Below are 21936 nucleotides of genomic sequence, written 5' to 3'. Positions count from 1 at the left end.
ATATATATATACATATATATATATATATATATATATATATATATATATATATATATGTATATATATATATATATATATATATATATTCTTACAATAGCCACATGTACACTGTAAAGTCCTACAAATAGCCAGACAGTCAGACACGCTCCCAACACAGCCAGATCATCAGCCACGCCCACAGCCACGCCCACTGGAGCAGACACTCACCAATAAGGTCCCATTCGCCATTCTTGATGAAGTCACTCAGGTCACCACCGTCCTCTGACTGTAGTTGAAGGTCAAGCTGCAAGAGGTCAACAGTGTTAGAGGGGATCCAGCTTGAAGCTTAATTCGACAAGCTTAGCCACCATATAACACAACAGTCTTGAACGATCGGGGACGATGGTAATTCGCTTACAGATTTCTTCTGTTTCTCTAAATACTTCTCGCACACATTCTTCAAGGACCTTAGCCCACGCTTCCTCTACCACTCCTGAAACCACATTGTTCCTATCCAGTCCGTCGCTCTGCACATGTTACCACCCTCCTAATCACTAATCTCTTATACAACTTACCAGGTGTACTCAACAAACTTATACCTCTGTAAATCGAACACTCGCCTTATACTGCCATTGTCTTTATATTATACGGGCATTCCACCAATCCTAAACCACCTCACTATGATCCACACATACACTGAAAATCCTATCTAACCAGTCAACAATGCAGTTACCTCTTTTCTTAAGAAAAACAACTGCAATACTGCCCACTCTAGCCGCCTTGCCATATTTCATCTTACGCAAGGCTTTCACCACCTCATATCTCTTCACCAAACCACTCTCTATGACTCTCACTTCGCTTACCATCCCAACCCAAAACACCCTACTTCTGTCACTCTATCATCAAATACATTCAACAGTCCTTTGAAATAATCAGTCCATCTACTCCTCACTTCATCACTATGTGCTACCACTTCCATAGTTACCCCCATCACCGACGTTCCTATTTGTCATCTTGTTTTTTCTCACACTATTAACCTTCTTCCAAAACATATTATTCTCTCTAAAGTTTTCTGTTATTCCCTCACTCTACTTTCATTTATTTTTCTCTTGACCCTTTACAGCTTTCTCTTGTACATCTCTCAATCATCTGCACTCCTTCCCTATAAGTACCACCCACACATCTATCTCATCTCTCTCATTAGCATCTTTACTTCATTTCATAATAACAATGATACAATAACAATAATAGCAATGATAATAATCATAACAATAACGATAATGATAATTCATTAAGACTAGCTGGAAAAAATGACATAGACATTGGGTCATTTATCTGGTTATATCATCATTATTCCTAAGATAAATGACTGTAATAATTTTTGATAAATGTTCATAGAATATAAAGCTATATAACAGGCCGTAACAGGAGACACATTATCAACTAATGAGGCTAATATAACAAATGTGTGTAACAGTATACATAATAACATGTTTACACAGTGCCTGTGTGTAGCAGTATGCATAAGATATACATTTTGGATGACACAGTAGAGGGACATTCGACCTAAGATGGACTACATAGAATCAACCTAACCTCCTCACACAGCCACAGGGAAGAGTGGGAAAAGGCCCGTCAGCATACAACAATGATGGCATCAATTAATGGAATGAGGCAAAGTGAGGGTTGGGAAGGTCCTCAGTCTACTCGCCTAGGAAGAAGGTAGAATAAAAGGAGACATGGTAATATCATGAGAGTCTTTCCGCAGTCGTGAGACCATCCCATGACAACGTAGAACGTAGAACAGTTCTCTAGTCTTGGAAGAAACAAGTCTAGAACAATTGTAACATGAAGTTGTATTTCTTGAGATGCTGTGCAACTTGTGTAGATGGGAGAGAGGCATTGTTCTCCATGATATTCATTACCTTTTGGTCTAACATTTATATATTCCACTATTACAAACACCCTCGAAGGGACCCAGTAGTATGTTGCCGTTTGAATTCCTTCTGTAATTCCTTTGTAACTTACAACCATCAGAAAGAATTACATGAAGAGGTTGGACAAAAAGGAAAGGATTACAAGTCAAACTACATTTACAAACATCATCAATACTGAAATCCAATGTACGAGTTAAGATGTAAACAAATAAGAATCGGTGAGTCAGTCAGTCAGCCCAGTTCATCTATCAGTCAGCCCAGTTCATCCATCAGTCAGCCCAGTTCATCCATCAGTCAGCCCAGTTCATCCACTGTCTCCTTCATAAGGTCAGGCATAAGACTCGAGGGAAAGGCATCACGTAGGAAAGCATGATGCAGGATATCCATCACACCAAATTCCATCACAGTGTATGATACTCAGAGTCAATCAAAACACGTCCGTGTGCGTGTCACGATTCAACACACAGCAAGTGTAAACTGAACGTGCATCAGTGTTCTGCAGTTAAGGTATTCTGAGCTCTTGACTGACTGTCAAATAGAACCCGAATGGCTAATAAGATATCCGTTTATCTATCTACCTCTTCATCTATCCATTTATGTATCTTCAAGCCAACAGATATAAGAAGAGGGAACCCACGAGAGTAACTCTCTCTCCCCGTAAGCACAATTAGGTAGTGATACAGGTGGTGTTGAAGTGCACAAGAAGACCTTCAGGCTTCAGAAAAGAGGAACAGAAGGTAATGATTGATGCAACAGAGGAGGCACGTGGACACAGACCATAACAGGTACACAGTTTTTGCTTTTTCTGGACTGAGGAGACACAAACATTGTACTCTGTTGGATTATCAAATGAAAATATGAAGTGTTTCTACTGGCAGGTTTGATGATGTGAGAGTATTCATGATACGATACATGAAGGTGGATATGGATGTTGAAAACAACATACAGAGACGATGTGGCAGAGAAGCTGATAGACGTAGCGGACGAGTGGGTCAAATCAAAATATGAAAGGGTCGCTGAAGAGGTTGCTTGACAGATGTAACCCTCTATGAGTTCTGAACTGGAAGGCAACCTTTTCTAACAACTAAAAAGAAACGGGTAACGAATTAAGCAATGACTATAAGAAGATTACTAGAGGCCACAGACACAGTGATTGTAATTTCTGGTGAAAATTGAGAAGAGTGAAAGTATAGTCAAGGTAAATATATAGATGACCAGTAAAGACAACACATTAATCACAGACGTGTTGCCAAGAGATACTTTTGCAGTGTAATGACAACTCGGTTTTATTGAGGTCTCCGGCTGCATGACCATCAGAGATGAATCAGAGAAAGAGCTATAGAAATATAGAATACAGTCAGAGGAAGTCAAACAGCAGATCAGTCTTAACTGCACAGAGGCCAGTCAGTAGTGGTGGAGTGCAGAAATGAGAGCAGTGTACACGAGTGGTGAAGGATTGGTAGTACCTGGGAAAGACCTGGAGTTTAAAGGAGGAACTAGAGAAACCCAACCAGATACAATAATGCAATAATGTTAGAGATGAAACTTATCAGAAAAGAGATAAGATCTATACGAATCTTTCATAAGGAATATGCGATAGCAAGGAAGGAAAGGGAGGACAAAGTAGGAAGAGGAGGAGGAGGAACATTGACCCTATCAGTGAGCGTGAGGTTAATACAAAGGAATTCTAAAGGCAACAGACCACTTGGTCCCTTCAAGGCTCTTTGTGGAGTGGAAGATATCGGAAGCTCACAGTTTTGAGTGTTCGATGTTATAAGCATACAAATAATTCAAACTTTCAGCCACAAACCGATCACATCCCAGGAGAAGAAAGCAATGAAAAGCCTACACAGTGTCCATTTAGAAACAGCTACCCACCCACACATCCTTCATTCCCACTGACACAAACAATGCAACAAAAACCTGAAAGAACTCTCCTCCTCCTACAGGCCTGACAAGAAGCCAAACATAAAACGCTCTGGTCCGGTTGCAAGTCAAGCACCTACATGTACCCTCAACCAGTCCTGGCTTATACAACAAAATTCCTAACATCCGGAAACTTGCCAACATAATATCAGTTCTAAAGCCTCTCCACACCGCCCAGTTCACCCCTTCCTCCCTCCGCCTTACATCACTTCTATCCTCAGGATCCAGACAGACTCTGTGGGAAAAAATGACCCATAACAGAGTCAAACAAAACATCCCACCCTCATGGCTTCACCACAACAGTATGCACTGACGTCACACAACATATCTCAGATGGCTCCTCCCAATCACAAACCACAACCCCCTTTCTGCTCATTACTAGTTGCCACACACAGTAACAGAGGATTCAACACTATTCCTCGATCTTCACGTAAAAGATACTTGACTTATCTTTCATAAGAATGATAAAGAGATGGTTGGCTTGTCTAGTGTGAGGAAATCATCATTCATTCATTACTGCTCACTGGTGCGACTCCGGCTTAAATAGTACATTAGGTTCAGTCGCTCTCTGCTTGAATACAGATATTCAAAGATTGAAAAAGAGTCCAGAGGCGAGCTGCAACGATGATTCCTGGACTGAGGAACAAATCCCATGAGAGTTGACTAAACGATTTGAATCTAGACAACTTAGAAAAGAGAAGGTTAAGAGGTGATCTGATACAGGAATTCCAAATTAAAATGCATCGATAATCTCGATTAAGCAAGTTGCTTAAGGACAGTGTCGTCTGGTTACAAACTTGTGGGCAAACGATTTTCTTCGAATGAGGGGAAATACTTTTTCTTCAACAGGATTGTTAACATGGATTACCAGTTACGGTAGTTGAAAGCAGTGCCACATATATTTAAGCATAGACTTGACAAATTCATTTAACCTCAAATCCACAACTGACATTATCTATGTCTCATAAGCGACATAAAATGTTTACAGACTTTCGTCTCTGGCACATCTATATGTCTACCTACTCTTATCCTACTAATCTCTGAGGCTCTGTTGTCCTCCACTATCAGAAACAGCCTCGTAAGACTAACCCAATGGTCAGTTGCTGTTGGAATTCCTTTGTACTGATGATTCCCTGTTCCTCCAGCAGGAAGATGTAGCGATGGCTAATCCACGAGGCCAAGTATTACACGCACATCATCTTGGAAATAACGTCCTTCAAGACTCATCTCTTCTGCCAGCCACCTAGTGTCCCTAAGCAGACAACATCTACAAAGCAATCAACGCTGCAGACCATCTCATTCGTCTCACGATGCAAAGGAATCCAACTTAATCTCAATATTCACTTATGAGCTTAGCAACAGCGGTAGCAACATCCGCCTCTCTTCCCTATATGTTCTCGTTGACGACAGTTTTATCCAGTGGATCACTTCTGTCTACAGGAAGACCCAGAGATCGTGGAAGACGCCTCAGTCAATGTCCCCAGGGATATAAGTCTGGCCTCGTCAAAGCCTCTCCATCGAGGTTATGAACCATACTCCAACTGGGGTTTATGATGACACCCAGTGTCTACAACAGATCCTTATCCACAAGGAATTTCCTGACACTGAAACAGGTAAATAGATCCGCCCCTTCGTGGCCAGCACTACTACACTCCTACAGGAACAAAACACGAGCCATTTTCTGTCGTGATCAGATGACCTCAGCTAACTGGAACAGATCGAAGGATTATAATCCGTCGCATCATTTCCAACGTAGTCAAATGTTCATAGCCTGACGACCAAGCCAAACTTGTTTTCTCCTCTAAGAACCTGAAGACTGAAGGTTTCATCATAGCCAACGCCCTCAGCCATAACCAGATTCCCCCTCTACAGACTTCTCAATGAATTCACGATCATCACCTGTCGAGAATGAGGCTATGAACTGCTGAAGAACAGAGGGGAAGTGGGAGCCACACACACACACACACACACACACACACACCTAAGAGCCCACTGCACTACATGTGTTAGACACGGGTCGCATTGTGCCAGTGATGGCACAATCAACACACACACACACACACACACACACACACACATTCACATCTCACACTGAAAGGAAAATGTGGTGAAGAGTGAGATAAAGTCCCTCTCTGATGCTGATGAAAAACGACAAGATATTTCCCCTTCACGAACTCTATACCTGCTCCTATATGCCCTAACAGAAGATCTCTGCTCATATCTTAGACCGACTTGAAGAGAACTTAAAATACTCCAGTAATCCTGTACTAAACGTACAGACACTTTGTGTGCACTCTCTTCATAAATGTACACAAAATAAACCATTCGGAAGCCTACTCTACAGATGTAAACCACCCAGAAACAAGGATGATAAACCAACCAACCTTCCTAATAAATCTCACGGGTTATTACCAATGACTTCTCCATCCACCACTATAACAGTCCTGAGTAGCTCACACGACCATACCTGCCATCGTGAGCAGCTCACATGACCATACCAGCCATCCTGAGCAGCTCACACGACCATACCAGCCATCTTGAGCAGCTCACACGACCATACCAGCCATCCTGAGCAACTCAGACGACCATACCAGCCATCCTGAGCAGCTCACACGACTACACCAGCCATCCTGAGCAACTCAAACGACCATACCTGCCATCCTGAGCAACTCACACGCCCATACCAGCCATCCTGAGCAGCTCACACGACCATACCAGCCATCCGGAGCAGCTCACACGACCATACCAGCCATCCGGAGCAGCTCACACGACCATACCAGCCATCCGGAGCAGCTCACACGACCATACCTGCCATCCTGAGCAGCTCACATGCCCATACCAGCCATTCTGAGCAGCTCAAACGACCATACCTGCCATCCTGAGTACGTCCAGGAACCGAACTTCATCTTGCACCGCTGGTCGTCGAAGGGGAACCACGTAATATCTATTTTACAGGTGGACTTGAAGATCCCGGGCGGGATGTAGAGGCAGCCGCCGGAGGAGGACACCACCACCTTGGTCTGGTAGGTGCCGTCGAAGCCTTCGTCCGCACTGTGGAGATGATGTGACGTCAGCAGGAGGAGGAGTAAGGGAGGGACGGACGGACGGAATACACACTCGCGCAAGCGTCCGACACGACTACAAGGGTGTGACATGGGTACACAGATTACACAGACGACCGAGTCTCTCACTCCCAAGGTCTAAGTTGACGAGGAGGAGGTCTGGTCTAGTCTGGCCTTAACAGCTACTTCAAAAGAGTTGAGGGAAAGCAGTGGAAGGGAAGGAGTAATAAAGCAAAGTTTCTCTCTCTCTCTCTCTCTCTCTCTCTCTCTCTCTCTCTCTCTCTCTCTCTCTCTCTCTCCTCCCCTCTCCCTCCAGCAAAATGTGGGACGGGAAACGGGTAGAGAGAAAAAAGAAAAAATACCTTGTCGGACTAATATGCCTGAAGGAAGATTTACGTAGGAAAATCAAAACTTGGGATGATTGTGGATTGTGTTGTGCATCCGACCACCAAATACGAGAGAGAGAGAGAGAGAGAGAGAGAGAGAGAGAGAGAGAGAGAGAGAGAGAGAGAGAGAGAGAGAGAGAGAGTCTGTGCGTGTGTTTGTGTTGCATAGATGCACAGACCACACAGATCCAAGGTCCAAGCGAGGTAGTCTGGCCTCACCACTACTTGAGAGAGAGAGAGAGAGAGAGAGAGAGAGAGAGAGAGAGAGAGAGAGAGAGAGAGAGAGAGAGAGAGAGAGAGAGATTAATCGCGTAATCGCCCACACAGGACATGGTAGACAAGCCCCTCATGTGGGAGTGAGTAATCCTGCCTCTCGTCCCAGTGTGGGTGATGCCTGTTTGTGTACATGTGTTTGTGTTCCAGGTTTAAGGAGGTTGTCCGGGTTAATCATTAATCATGAACCGTATTTTGATCAAAATGATTAATCATGTATTTTGATCAATGTTACTTTATCTTCGGATGTACATCTTGAATAGAAACCCAACTGAACTCAAATGGGCGGTATGGAAACAAGGGGGATTCCTCTTTCAGATACCTACCCTTACTACACACACACACACACACACAAGCTGGGTGTTTGCATGTGTGTGTGTGTGTGTGTGTGTGTGTGTGTGTGTGCGCGCATAAATATATAGGAGTAAAGACATGGTACATATATAAACAAGGTAAAGAAGAGACGGGACAACACAAGTATAAAACGCTCCTCCCGCAACACAAAGGTAGTCATAATAGTAATCACATACACTGTGACGAACTGGAAATATTTGATTCCCATGGAAACAGCGAGTCATTAAGAGAAGTTCTTATAGAGGCATATAGAGGAAAACATCGTGTATATGTATATTGATGAACACACTAGGACTAGTGAGGCTGCTGCATATAATAATCATTCCTAGACCTCTTTAAACACATGGGGATGGAGAATATCAAACACGACAATGAAATTATGCTAAGTGATCACGTAATATTTGAAGTGACTTGATAACTAAAACTCTATGGACGGAGAGGAAATCAGACTCACTGAGTGGTTGCAATCATGAAAATTACACCATGAGCTTAAACATATATCTATACTTTTTTCAGAACACAGATTGGGATATGGACTTCCAAAATGGAATAAGAATAAATCATGGACTTATTATGCATGGGTTTATGAAACCTACAACAAATGAGTTGGACCATGAGTGCTTTTGGTTGTAAATACAAAAAAGGAATGTTAGTTACTTCCACCCACATCCAGACACCCCAGCCTCAGCCTTCGAGTAGGACGAACACTCCTCACTTGGCTCCTTCTGTTCTTCCCTTTAGAAATTGATATGTATGTATATATCATACTACACGTATGGGGTAAATCAGACTGTTCTTCAAAATAAGTGGTTAGATGAAGATCCATCAGAGGCATATTTCATTTTTGGATACCTGCATTTTAATCACCTCCTTAACATTACTTCCCTCCTAACCCTACATGAATTACGTCAGTCACAACCACCTATTACTTGTATTCGTTACTCGGTGGCAACTTTCATTTTGTTTATGATCCGCTGAAGGCGTTCCACACCCGTTGGAATGATGGGTCTAATTATTGCACTGCAGTTAATTAGTCACGTTAAGATACTAGAATAAACTATACCAGGCGATGCCACGACCAAGTCCTTAACTAGCTGTGTCCTAATTTTCGAGACGATTTCTAAGAGAACGTCTGAATGAAGGGGGAAATAATTACGTTAATCTGGTTATTTTCCACCATGGATTTTTGCTTTTGGTTAAAAGAAATCATCTTTATCAATTCTTAGCTTTTGTCATCATCATCATTATAATCATTATCATCAACTGTAGTAGTATTGCTATTGCTATTATTGTCATTAACATTACTATTACTATAATCATTATGATTTTTTCATACTTGATCACAATTTCCCGCGTTAGCGAAATAGCGCCAGGAACAGACGAAGAATGGCCACATTCGCTAACATCCCTTCTGTAGCTGTTATATGTAATGCAACGAAACCAGAGCTCCCTATCTACAACCAGGCCCCACAGACCTTTACATGCCCTAGTTCAGTCCAATGACAGCGCGTCGACCCAAACATAGCACAATGTCCAATTTACACTATACCTTGCTCGCCTTTCGCCCTCTTGCATCTCCAATTTGCCAAATTGCCCTTCCATCTCCAATTTGGTCTCCCCTTCTTGCTCCCTCCACTTCTGACACATACATACTCTTCGTCGACCTAACCTCACTCAATCTCTCCGTATATCCAAACCATTTCAACACAGACGTTTCATACTCTTTTTATTACCACACCTTTCTCTAACCCCTTCGTTACATATGCAAACTCCTTCACACCACATACTGTCTTTAAACATTTCTTTTCCAACATATCCATCCTTCTCCATACAAACCTACCTATAGATCATGCCTTGCAACCATACAACATTGTTGGAACTACTATACCATCAAACATACCTAATTATGCTTTCCGAGGCAACGTTCTCCCTTTTTCCACACATTCTTCAGCGTTCCCAAAACCTTCATTCCCTCACCCACCCTTTGACTCGCTTCCGCTTCCATGGTTCCATTCACTGTCAAAACCACTCCCTGGTCTCTAAAACACATCACTTCCTATAATTTATCTATATTCAAACTCACGTCCCAACTGACTTGTCCCTCAACCCTGCTAAACCTAATAACCTTGATTTTATTCATATGTATTCTCAACTTTCTCCTTCACATACATTTTCAAACTCAGTCTCCAACCTCTGCAGTTTCTTACTAGAATCTGCCTAAAGGATTGAAACATTAGAACACAGCATCTGACTTACTTCCCAGGCCCTCTCATCCCATAAAGACTGCCTACTCGCCCCTTTCTCCAAGACTCTCGGATTTACCTCCCTCACCACTCCACAGATAAACAAACTAAACAACCATGGTGGCATCGCAGCCCCTGCCACAAACCGACCTTCACTGTGAACCAATCACTCGCCTCTCTTCCTACTTGGACTCATGCCTTACACTCTTGATAAAACTCACTACTCTAACCGCATTTATCGGTAACCGAGAGCATTATATCTTCCTTATTCATTTCAAGAAAAAAAGTGAATATATAATGTTTCAATTTTGAAAGAAAAAGTTTTTTGAGCCAAAATTTTTAGTTATTCTTTTCAGAGCAATCAATTTCCTTCAAAATCTTATCATAAGGACTAGCTTTTATGCTGAAAACAAACATGGGGTTAAATTATTGTTTGGACGTCTTTATGACCATTAATTAAGCTCTTAAATGAAGACAATCTTAAAGTTAATTTTATTCATTTGTATCGTATTTCCTGGGCATCTACCGGTAAATGACAGCAAGTTGATATATTTTCTCTCATTATCTCAAAAATAAAAGTGTTTGAATATATTTGATTTTGAAACAAAACGTTTTTAAGCCAAAATATACCTACCCTGAACAAATACCTGCCATTTTCAGTAATTTTCTCAGAATAGTAGATTTACTTCAAAACCTCATTATCAGGACTACTTTTAATGCTGAAAACAAATATGGGGTTAAATCATTGTTTGGTCGTCTTCATAAATTTTAATCAAGGTCTTTATAAAAACAATTTTCAAGCACATTGTAATAATTTGCATCGTATTTACTGGGCATCAATCGATAACCGAGAGAATTTTGATATATTTTCTTCGATTATTTCAACCATAAAAGGGGTTTCAATACATCAAGTTTCAATTTTGAAAGAAAAAATTTTGAACTAGATGTACCCTGACCTATTACCTTCAATTCTAATTCTTTTTTCAGAGAAATCGATTTGCTTCAAAATCTCATGAAAAGGACTAGTTTTCATGCTGAAATCAAGTATTTGGTCAAATTATTGTTTGGTCGTCTTTATGAAGTTTGATCAAACTCTTAGACTGAGAACTTTAAATCATATTCTAATAATTTGCATCGTATTTCCTGGGCATCTATGGGTAGCATAGAGCATTATATTTTGCTTAATTATTTCAAGTATACAAGTGTTTGAATATATCATGTTTCAATTTTCAAAGAAAAATTTTTTTGACCTAATATCTGTTTCAGAAAATACCATTTCCTTCAAAAATTCATTATAAGGACTAGTTCTCACGATGAAACCAAATATGGGGTTAATTGCCGTTTGGACGTCTTTATGACCTTTAATTAAGCTTTTAAATGAAGATGATTTCAAAGCATTTTCCAAAGAATTGCACAATAGTTACTTGTCTTCTATCGGCAATTGAGAGAATTATGATATATTTTCTTTAATTATATCACGAACAAAAGTATTAAAGTCACATTTCAATTTTGAAGGAAAAAGTTTTTGAGCTAAAATATACCCTGAATTATTACCTGCAATTTTTAGTATTTTTTTTCAAAATCTCATAAAAAGACTAGTTTTCATGCTGAAAATATATTTGGTTAAATTATATTTTGGTCGTCTTTATGACCTTTAATTGAGCTCTTAAATGAAGACAATTTTAAAGCATATTCTAATAATTTGCATCGTATTTTTCCTAAATTATATCAAGAACAAAAGTATTTGAAAGTGTTATGTTTCAATTTTCAAGAAAAACGTTCTATTGAGCTAATGTATACCCTGAACTATTACCCTCAAGTTTTAGTATATTTTTCGGTAAAGTCTATTTCATTAAAAATCTCATCAAAAGGACTACTTTCATGCTGAAAACAAATATGGGGTTAAATTACTGTTTGGTCTTCTTTATGACCTTTAATTAAGCTCTTAAATATAGACGATTTTAATGCATTTTCTAATATTTTGCATTGTATTTCCTGGGCATCTATCACTAATCGAGAGCATTATGATATATAATCGTTGATCACTTCAAGTATAACAGTGTTTGAATATATCATGTTTCAATTTTGAAAGAAAGTTTTTTGATCTAAAATATACCTTGAACGATTACCTTCAGTTTTAGGTATCGCTTTCAATGAAATCGATTTCCTTCAAAACCTCATTAGAAGGACTAGTTCTAAATATGAGGTTAAATTACTGTTTGGACGTCTTTATGACCAATAATCAAACTCTTAAATGAAGATGATTTTAAAGCCTATTCTAATAATTTGAATCGTAGTTACTGGGCATCTATTGGTAACTGAGAGCATAATGATATATTTTTCTTAAATATGTTAAGAATAAAAGCATTTTAATGTGTCACGTTCAATTTTGACGGAAATTTTTTTTGAGCTAAAAAAATATCCTTCAATTTTCTTTTAAGCGATTTCCTTCAAAATCTCATCAAAAGGACTAATTTTCATGCTGAAAACAAATATGGGGTTAAATTATTGTTTGGTTGTCATTATGACCTTTAATTAAGCTCCTAAATGTAGTCAATCTTAAAACATTGTGATAATTTGCATCGTATTTTCTGGGCTTATATTGTCAACTGAGAGCATTATGATATATTTTCGTTGATTGTTTTGAAGAATAAAAGAGTTTGAATATATAAAGTTTCAATTTTGAAAGAAAACGTTTTTTGACCTAAAATATACCCTGACTTATTACCTTCAATTTTTAGTATTTTTCAGAAAAATCGATTACCTTCAAAATCTCATCAAAAGGACTACTTTTCATGGTAAAAACAAAGATGGGGTTAAATCATTGTTTGGTCTTCTTTATGACCTTTAATTAACCTCTTAAATGAAGACAATTTTAAAGCATATTCTAATGATTTGCATCGTATTTCCTGGGTATCTATCGATAATAGAGAGCATTATGATATATAATCGTTGATTCTTTCAAGTATAAGATTGTTTGACTATATCATGTTTCAATTTTGAAAGGAAAAGTTTTTTTTAGCTAAAATATACCTTGAAATCTTACCTTCAATTTTTTGCATTTTTTTCAGGAAAATCGATTTCCTTCAAAACCTCATTAGAAGAACTAGTTCTAAGGATGAAAACAAATATGGGGTTAAATTACTGTTTAGACGTCTTTATGACCTATAATCAAGTTCTTGAATGATGATTTTAAAGAATATTCTAATAATCGGCATCGTTTTACTGAGCATCTATTGGTAACAGAGCATTATGATGTATTTTTCTTAAATATTTCAAGAATAAAAGCATTTGAATGTGTCACGTTTCGATACATCGTATTTCCTGGGTATCTATCGGTAACCGAGAGCATTATGGTATATAATCGTTGATTATTTCAAGTATAGAAGTGTTTTTTGACCTAAAAGATACCTTGAATATCACCTTCAATTTTCAGTATCGTTTTCAGAAAAATCGATTTCCTTCAAAACCTCATAAGAAGAACTAGTTCTAAGGATGAAATCAAATATGGGGTTAAATTACTGCTTGGACGTTTTGATGACCTATAATTAAGCTCTTACATGAAGATGATTTTAAAGCATATTCTTATAATTTGCATCGTAGTTACTGGTCCTCTATTGGTAACTGAGAGCATTATGATATATTTTTCTTAAATATTTCAAGAATAAAAGCATTTGAATGTGTCAAGTTTCAATTTTGAAGGAAAAAGGTTTTTTTAGCTAAAATGTATCCTGAACTGTTACCTTCAATTTCTAGTCTTTTTTCAGAAAAATATATTTCCTTCAATATCTCGTCAGAAGGACGAGTTTTCATGCTGAAAACAAATATGGGGTTGAAAAATTGTTTGGTCGTCTATATGATCTTTAAGCTCTTAAATGAAGTCAATCTTAAAGCATATTCTGATAATTTGCATCGTATTTCCTGGGCATATATTGTCAACCGAGAGCATTATGATATATTTTCATTGATTGTTTGAAGAATAAAAGTGCTTTAATATATCAAGTTTCAATTTTGAAAAAAAAAGTTTTTTGACCTAAAATATACCCTAAAATATACCTTCAATTTTTAGTATTTTCTTCAAAAAAATCGATTTCCTTCAAAGTCTCATCAAAAGAACTGCTTTTCATACTGAATACAAATATGTGGTTAAATTAGTGTTTGGTCTTCTTTATGACCTTTAATTAAGCTATTAAATGAAGACAGTTCTAAATCAGAGTCTAATAATTTGCCTCGTATTTCCTGGCCATCTATCGGTAACTGAGAGCATTATGATATATCATCGTTGATGATTTCAAGTATAGAAATGTTTGAATATATCATGTTTTAATTTTGAATCAAAAAGTTCTTATGCTACAATATTCCTTGAACTATTACCTTCAATTTTAGTACCATTTTCAGAAAAATCGATTTCCTCCAAAACCTTATTAGAAGGACTAGTTCTAAAGATGAAAACAAATATGGAGTTAAAATACTGTTTGGACGTCTTTATGACCTATAATAAAGCTCTTACATGAAGATGATTTTAAAGCCTATTCTAATAATTTGCATCGTAGTTACTGGGCATCTATTGGTAACTGAAAGCATTATGATATATTTTTCTTAAATATTTCAAGAATAAAAGCATTTGAATGTGTCATATTTAAATTTTGACGGAAAAAGTTTTTTGAGCTAAAATATATCCTGAGCTATTACCTTCAATTTTTAGTATATTTTTCAGAAAAATAGATTTCCTTCAAAATCTCATTATAAGAACTAGTTTTCATACTGAAAACAAATATGGGGTTAAATCATTGTTTGGTCATCTTTATGACCTTTGATTAAGCTCTTAAATGAAGTCAATTTTAAAGCATATTCTGATAATTTGCATCGTATTTCCTGGGCATATATTGTCAACCAAGAGCATCATGATATATTTTCCTTGATTGTTTGAAGAATAAAAGTGTTTGAATACATCATGTCTCAATTTTGAAAGAAAAAGTTTTTTGACCTAAAGTATACCCTGACCTATTACCTTCAATTTTTAGTATTTTTTTCAGAAAAATCAAATTCCTTTAAAATCTCATCAAATGGACTACTTTTCATGCTGAAAACATATGTGGGGTTAAATCATTGTCTGGTCTTCTTTATGACCTATAATTAAGCTCTTAAATGAAGACAATTTCAAATCATATTCTAGTAATTTGCCTCGTATTTCCTGGCCATCTATCGGTAACCGAGAGCATTATGATATATAATCGTTGATTATTTCAAGTACGAAAGTGTTTGAATATATCATGTTTCAATTTTGAAAGAAAAAGTTCCTCGAGCTAAAATACACCTTGAACTATTACCTCCAATCTTTAGTATCGCTTTTAGAGAATTCGATTTCCTTCAAAACCTCATTAGAAGGACTAAATCAAAGGATGAAAACAAATATGGGGTTAAATTACTGTTTGGACGTCATTATGATCTATAATTAAGCTCTTAAATGAAGATGATTTCAAAACATATTCTAATAATTTGCATCGTAGTTACTAAGCATGTATTGGTAACTGAGAGCATTATGATATGTTTTTCTCAAATATTTCAAGAATAAAAGCATTTATATGTATCACGTTTCAATTTTGACGGAAAAAGTTTTTTGAGCTAAAATATACCCTTCAGTTTTGAGTGTTTTTTCAGAAAAATAGATTTCCTTCAAAATCTCATTAAAAGGACTAGTTGTCATGGTGAAAATAAATATGGGGTAAAATTTTTGAATCATATTCTGATGATTTGCAACGTATTTCCCAGGGTATCTATCGGTAGCCGAGAGCATTATGATATATAATCGTTATTTTCAATATATAAAAGTGTTTGAATATATTATGTTTCAATTTTGAAAAAAAGAAAAAAGTTTTTTCAGCTAAGATATACCTTGTACTATTACCTTCAATTTTTAGTGTTTTCAATAAAATCGATTTCCTTCAAAAGCCTAATTAGAAGGACTAGTTCTAAGGATGAAAACAAATATGGGGTTAAATTATTCTTTGGACGTCTTTATGACCTATAATTAAGCTCTTAAATGAAGATGATTTTGAAGCATATTCTGATAATTTGCATCGTAGTTTTTGGGCATCTATTAGTAACTGAGAGCATTATATATTTTTCTTAAATATTTCAAGAATAAAAGCATTTGAATGTGTCACGTTTCAATTTTGAAGGAAAACGTTTCTTGAGCTAAAATGTATCCTGAAGTATTACCTTCATTTTCTTAGTGTTATTTTCAGAAAAAATATATTTCCTTCAAAATCTTATCAGAAGGACTCGTTTTTAAGCTGAAAACAAATATGGGTTAGATTAATGTTTGGTCGAATTTATGACCTTTTATTAAGCTCGTAAATGCAGCCAATCTTAAAGCAAATTCTAATAATTTGCATCGTATTTCCTGGGTATCTATCGGTAACCGAGAGCATTATAATATATAATCGTTGATTATATGAAGTATAAAAGTGTTTGAATATATGAGGTTTACAAGGAAATCGATTTTCCTGAAAACGATACTAAAAATTGAAGGTAATAGTTCACGGTATATTTTAGCTCAAAAAATTTCATTCAAAATTGAAACTTGATATATTCAATCACTTTTATACTTGAAATAATCAACGATGATATATCATAAGGCTCTCGGTTACCAATAGATGGCCAGGAAATACGAGGCAAAGCAATAGAATATGATTTAAAATTGTCTTCATTTAAGAGCTTAATTAAATGTCATAAAGAAGACCAAACAATGATTTAACCCCATATTTGGTCTCAGCATGAAAAGTAGTCCTTTTGATGAGATTCTGAAGGAAATCGATTTTTTTGAAAAAAAAAAAAATACTAAAAATTAAAGGTATATTTTAGGTCAAAAAAACTTTTTCAAAATTGAAACTTGATATATTAAAACACTTTTATTCTTCAAACAATTAAGGAAAAAATTTCATAATGCTCTCAGTTGACAATATATGCCCAGGATATACAATGCAAATTATCAGAATATGCTTTAAAATTGACTTAATTCAAGAGCTTAATAAAATGTCATAAAGACGACCAAACAATGATTTAATGTTTTCAGCATTAGAACTAGCCCTTTTGATGAGATTTTGAGGGAAATCGATTTTTCAGAAACAAAAAATAAAAATTGAAGGATATATTTTAGCTCAAAAAACTTTTTCCGTCAAAATGGAAACGTGTCACATAATTACATTTTTCTTGAAATATGTAATAAGAATATATCATATTGCTTTCAGTTACCAATGGATGCCCAGTAAAACGACGCAAATTATTAGAATATGCTTTAAAATCAACTTCATTTAAGAGCATTATCATAGGTCATACAGACGTACAAACAGTAATTTAACCCAATAGTTCTTTTCATCCTTAGAACTAGCCCTTTTGAGGTTTTCAAGGAAATCAATTTTTTATGAAAATGATACTAAAAGTTGAAGGTAATTGTTCAAGGTATATTTTAGCTCGAAAAACTTTTTCCTTCAAAATTGAAACGTGACCCATTCAAATGCTTTTATTCTTGAAATATTTAAGAAAAATATATCATAATGCTCTCAGTTACCAATAGATGCCAGGTAACTACGATGCAAACTATTAGAATATGCTTTAAAATTATCTTCATTTAAGAGCTTACTTATAGGTCATAAAGACGTCCAAACGGTAATTTAACCCCATATTTGTTTTCATCCTTAGACAGTTTTTCTAATAAGCTAGTGAAGGAAATCGATTTTTCTGAAAACGAAACTAAAAATTGAAGGTAATAGTTCAAGGTATATTTTAGTTCAAAAAACTATTCAAATTTGAAACATCATATATTCAAACAATGTACCTGAAATGATCAACGAATGTACATCATAATGCTCTCGGTTACAGATACATATATATATATATATATATATATATATATATATATATATATATATATATATATATATATATATATACCCAGAAAATACGAAGCAAATAATTAGAATATGATTTGAAATTGTTGTCATATAAGAGCTTAATTAAAGGTCATAAAGAAGAGCAAACAATAATTTAACCCCATATTTGTTTTCAGCATGAAAATTAGTCCTTTTGATGAGATTTTAAAGGAAATCGATTTTTCTGAAAAAAATACTAAAAATTGAAGGTAATAGGTCAGGGTATATTTTAGGTCAAAAAACTTTTTCTTTCAAAATTGAAACATGATATATTCAAACACTTTTACTCTTCAAACAATCAAGGAAAATATATCATAATGCTCTCAGTTGACAATATATGCCCAGGAAATACGATGCAAATTATAAGAATATGCTTTAAAATCGACTTCATTTAAGAGCATTATCATAGGTCATACAGACGTACAAACAGTAATTCAACCCAATAGTTCTTTTCATCCTTAGAACTAGCCCTTTTGAGGTTTTGAAGGAAATCAATTTTTCTGAAAATGATACTAAAAGTTGAAGGTAATTGTTCAAGGTATATTTTAGCTCGAAAAACATTTTCCTTCAAAATTGAAACGTGACCCATTCAAATGCTTTTATTCTTGAAACATTTAAGAAAAATATATCATATGCTCTCAGTTATCAATAGATGCCCGGTAACTACGATGCAAACTATTAGAATATGCTTTAAAATTATCTTCATTTAATAGCTTACTTATAGGTCATAAAGACGTCCAAACAGTAATTTAACCCCATATTTGTTTTCATCCTTAGACAGTTTTTCTGAAAAGATTGGGAAGGAAATCGATTTTTCTGAAAACGAAACTAAAAATTGAAGGTAATAGGTCAAGGTATATTATAGTTCAAAAAACTTTTCAAATTTGAAACATCATATATTCAAACACTGTACCTGAAATGATCAACGATTGTATATCATAATGCTCTCGGTTACAGATATATATATATATATATATATATATATATATATATATATATATATATATATATATATATATATATATATATACCCAGAAAATACGAAGCAAATCATTAGAATATGATTTGAAATTGTTGTCATTTAAGAGCTTAATTAAAGGTCATAAAGAAGAGCAAACAATAATTTAACCCCATATTTGTTTTCAGCATGAAAATTAGTCCTTTTGATGAGATTTTAAAGGAAATCGATTTTTCTGAAAAAAATACTAAAAATTGAAGGTAATAGGTCAGGGTATATTTTAGGTCAAAAAACTTTTTCTTTCAAAATTGAAACATGATATATTCAAACACTTTTACTCTTCAAACAATCAAGGAAAATATATCATAATGCTCTCAGTTGACAATATATGCCCAGGAAATACGATGCAAATTATCAGAATATGCTTTAAAATCGACTTCATTTAAGAGCATTATCATAGGTCATACAGACGTACAAACAGTAATTCAACCCAATAGTTCTTTTCATCCTTAGAACTAGCCCTTTTGAGGTTTTGAAGGAAATCAATTTTTCTGAAAATGATACTAAAAGTTGAAGGTAATTGTTCAAGGTATATTTTAGCTCGAAAAACATTTTCCTTCAAAATTGAAACGTGACCCATTCAAATGCTTTTATTCTTGAAATATTTAAGAAAAATATATCATAATGCTCTCAGTTATCAATAGATGCCCGGTAACTACGATGCAAACTATTAGAATATGCTTTAAAATTATCTTCATTTAAGAGCTTACTTATAGGTCATAAAGACGTCCAAACAGTAATTTAACCCCATATTTGTTTCATCCTTAGACAGTTTTTCTAATAAGGTTGTGAAGGAAATCGATTTTTCTGAAAACGAAACTAAAAATTGAAGGTAATAGTTCAAGGTATATTTTAGTTCAAAAAACTTTTCAAATTTGAAACATCATATATTCAAACACTGTACCTGAAATGATCAACGATTGTATATCATAATGCTCTCGGTTACAGATATATATATATATATATATATATATATATATATATATATATATATACCCAGAAAATACGAAGCAAATCATTAGAATATGATTTTAAATTGTTGTCATTTAAGAGCTTAATTAAAGGTCATAAAGAAGAGCAAACAATAATTTAACCCCATATTTGTTTTCAGCATGAAAATTAGTCCTTTTGATGAGATTTTAAAGGAAATCGATTTTTCTGAAAAAAATACTAAAAATTGAAGGTAATAGGTCAGGGTATATTTTAGGTCAAAAAACTTTTTCTTTCAAAATTGAAACATGATATATTCAAACACTTTTACTCTTCAAACAATCAAGGAAAATATATCATAATGCTCTCAGTTGACAACATATGCCCAGGAAATACGATGCAAATTATAAGAATATGCTTTAAAATCGACTTCATTTAAGAGCATTATCATAGGTCATACAGACGTACAAACAGTAATTCAACCCAATAGTTCTTTTCATCCTTAGAACTAGCCCTTTTGAGGTTTTGAAGGAAATCAATTTTTCTGAAAATGATACTAAAAGTTGAAGGTAATTGTTCAAGGTATATTTTAGCTCGAAAAACTTTTTCCTTCAAAATTGAAACGTGACCCATTCAAATGCTTTTATTCTTGAAACATTTAAGAAAAATATATCATAATGCTCTCAGTTATCAATAGATGCCCGGTAACTACGATGCAAACTATTAGAATATGCTTTAAAATTATCGTCATTTAAGAGCTTACTTATAGGTCATAAAGACGTCCAAACAGTAATTTAACCCAATATTTGTTTCAATCCTTAGACAGTTTTTCTAATAAGGTTGTGAAGGAAATCGATTTTTCTGAAAACGAAACTGATAATTGAAGGTAATAGTTCAAGGTATATTTTAGTTCAAAAAACTTTTCAAATTTGAAACATCATATATTCAAACACTGTACCTGAAATGATCAACGATTGCATATCATAATGCTCTCGGTTACAGATATATATATATATATATATATATATATATATATATATATATATATATATATATATATATATATATATACCCAGAAAATACGAAGCAAATCATTAGGATATGATTTGAAATTATTGTCATTTAAGAGGTTAATTAAAGGTCATAAAGAAGAGCAAACAACAATTTAACCCCATATTTTTTTTCAGCATGAAAATTAGTCCTTTTGATGAGATTTTAAAGGAAATCGATTTTTCTGAAAAAAATACTAAGAATTGAAGGTAATAGGTCAGGGTATATTTTAGGTCAAAAAACTTTTTCTATCAAAATTGAAACATGATATATTCAAACAATTTTACTCTTCAAACAATCAAGGAAAATATATCATAATGCTCTCAGTTGACAATATATGACCAGGAAATACGATGCAAATTATCAGAATATGCTTTAAAACCGACTTCATTTAAGAGCATTATCATAGGTCATACTGACGTACAAACAGTAATTCAACCATATAGTTCTTTTCATCTTTAGAACTAGCCCTTTTGAGGTTTTGAAAGAAATCAATTTTTCTGAAAATGATACTAAAAGTTGAAGGTAATTGTTCAAGGTAAATTTTAGCTCGAAAAACTTTTTCCTTCAAAATTGAAACGTGACCCATTCAAATGCTTTTATTCTTGAAACATTTAAGAAAAATATATCATAATGCTCTCAGTTATCAATAGATGCCCGGTAACTACGATGCAAACTATTAGAATATGCTTCAAAATTATCTTCATTTAAGAGCTTACTTATAGGTCATAAAGACGTCCAAACAGTAATTTAACCCCATATTTGTTTTCATCCTTAGACAGGTTTTCTAATAAGGTCGTGAAGGAAATCGATTTTTCTGAAAACGAAACTAATAATTGAAGGT

General features: G+C 34.9%; 1 protein-coding gene across 23 annotated transcripts in view; it reads right to left on the bottom strand.

Moving 5' to 3' along the window:
- The window catches only part of LOC139756152 (neuronal acetylcholine receptor subunit alpha-7-like), a 586121-nt gene that overhangs the window by 131610 nt on the left and 432575 nt on the right, over positions 1-21936 (bottom strand). For all 23 annotated transcript variants that reach the window (XM_071675307.1, XM_071675320.1, XM_071675306.1 and 20 more), the window contains exons 5-6: positions 6713-6893; positions 208-283 (exon numbers count right to left, since the gene is read on the bottom strand). In XM_071675307.1, the coding sequence (XP_071531408.1) occupies positions 208-283; positions 6713-6893 (257 nt within the window). The remainder of the gene's footprint in view (positions 1-207; positions 284-6712; positions 6894-21936) is intronic.

This window comes from Panulirus ornatus, chromosome 20 (assembly GCF_036320965.1).
Source record: "Panulirus ornatus isolate Po-2019 chromosome 20, ASM3632096v1, whole genome shotgun sequence".
Taxonomy (NCBI): Eukaryota; Metazoa; Arthropoda; class Malacostraca; order Decapoda; family Palinuridae; genus Panulirus; species Panulirus ornatus.
The sequence above is the reverse complement of the archived record's forward strand: the minus strand, read 5'-3'. Positions and strand labels throughout refer to the sequence as shown.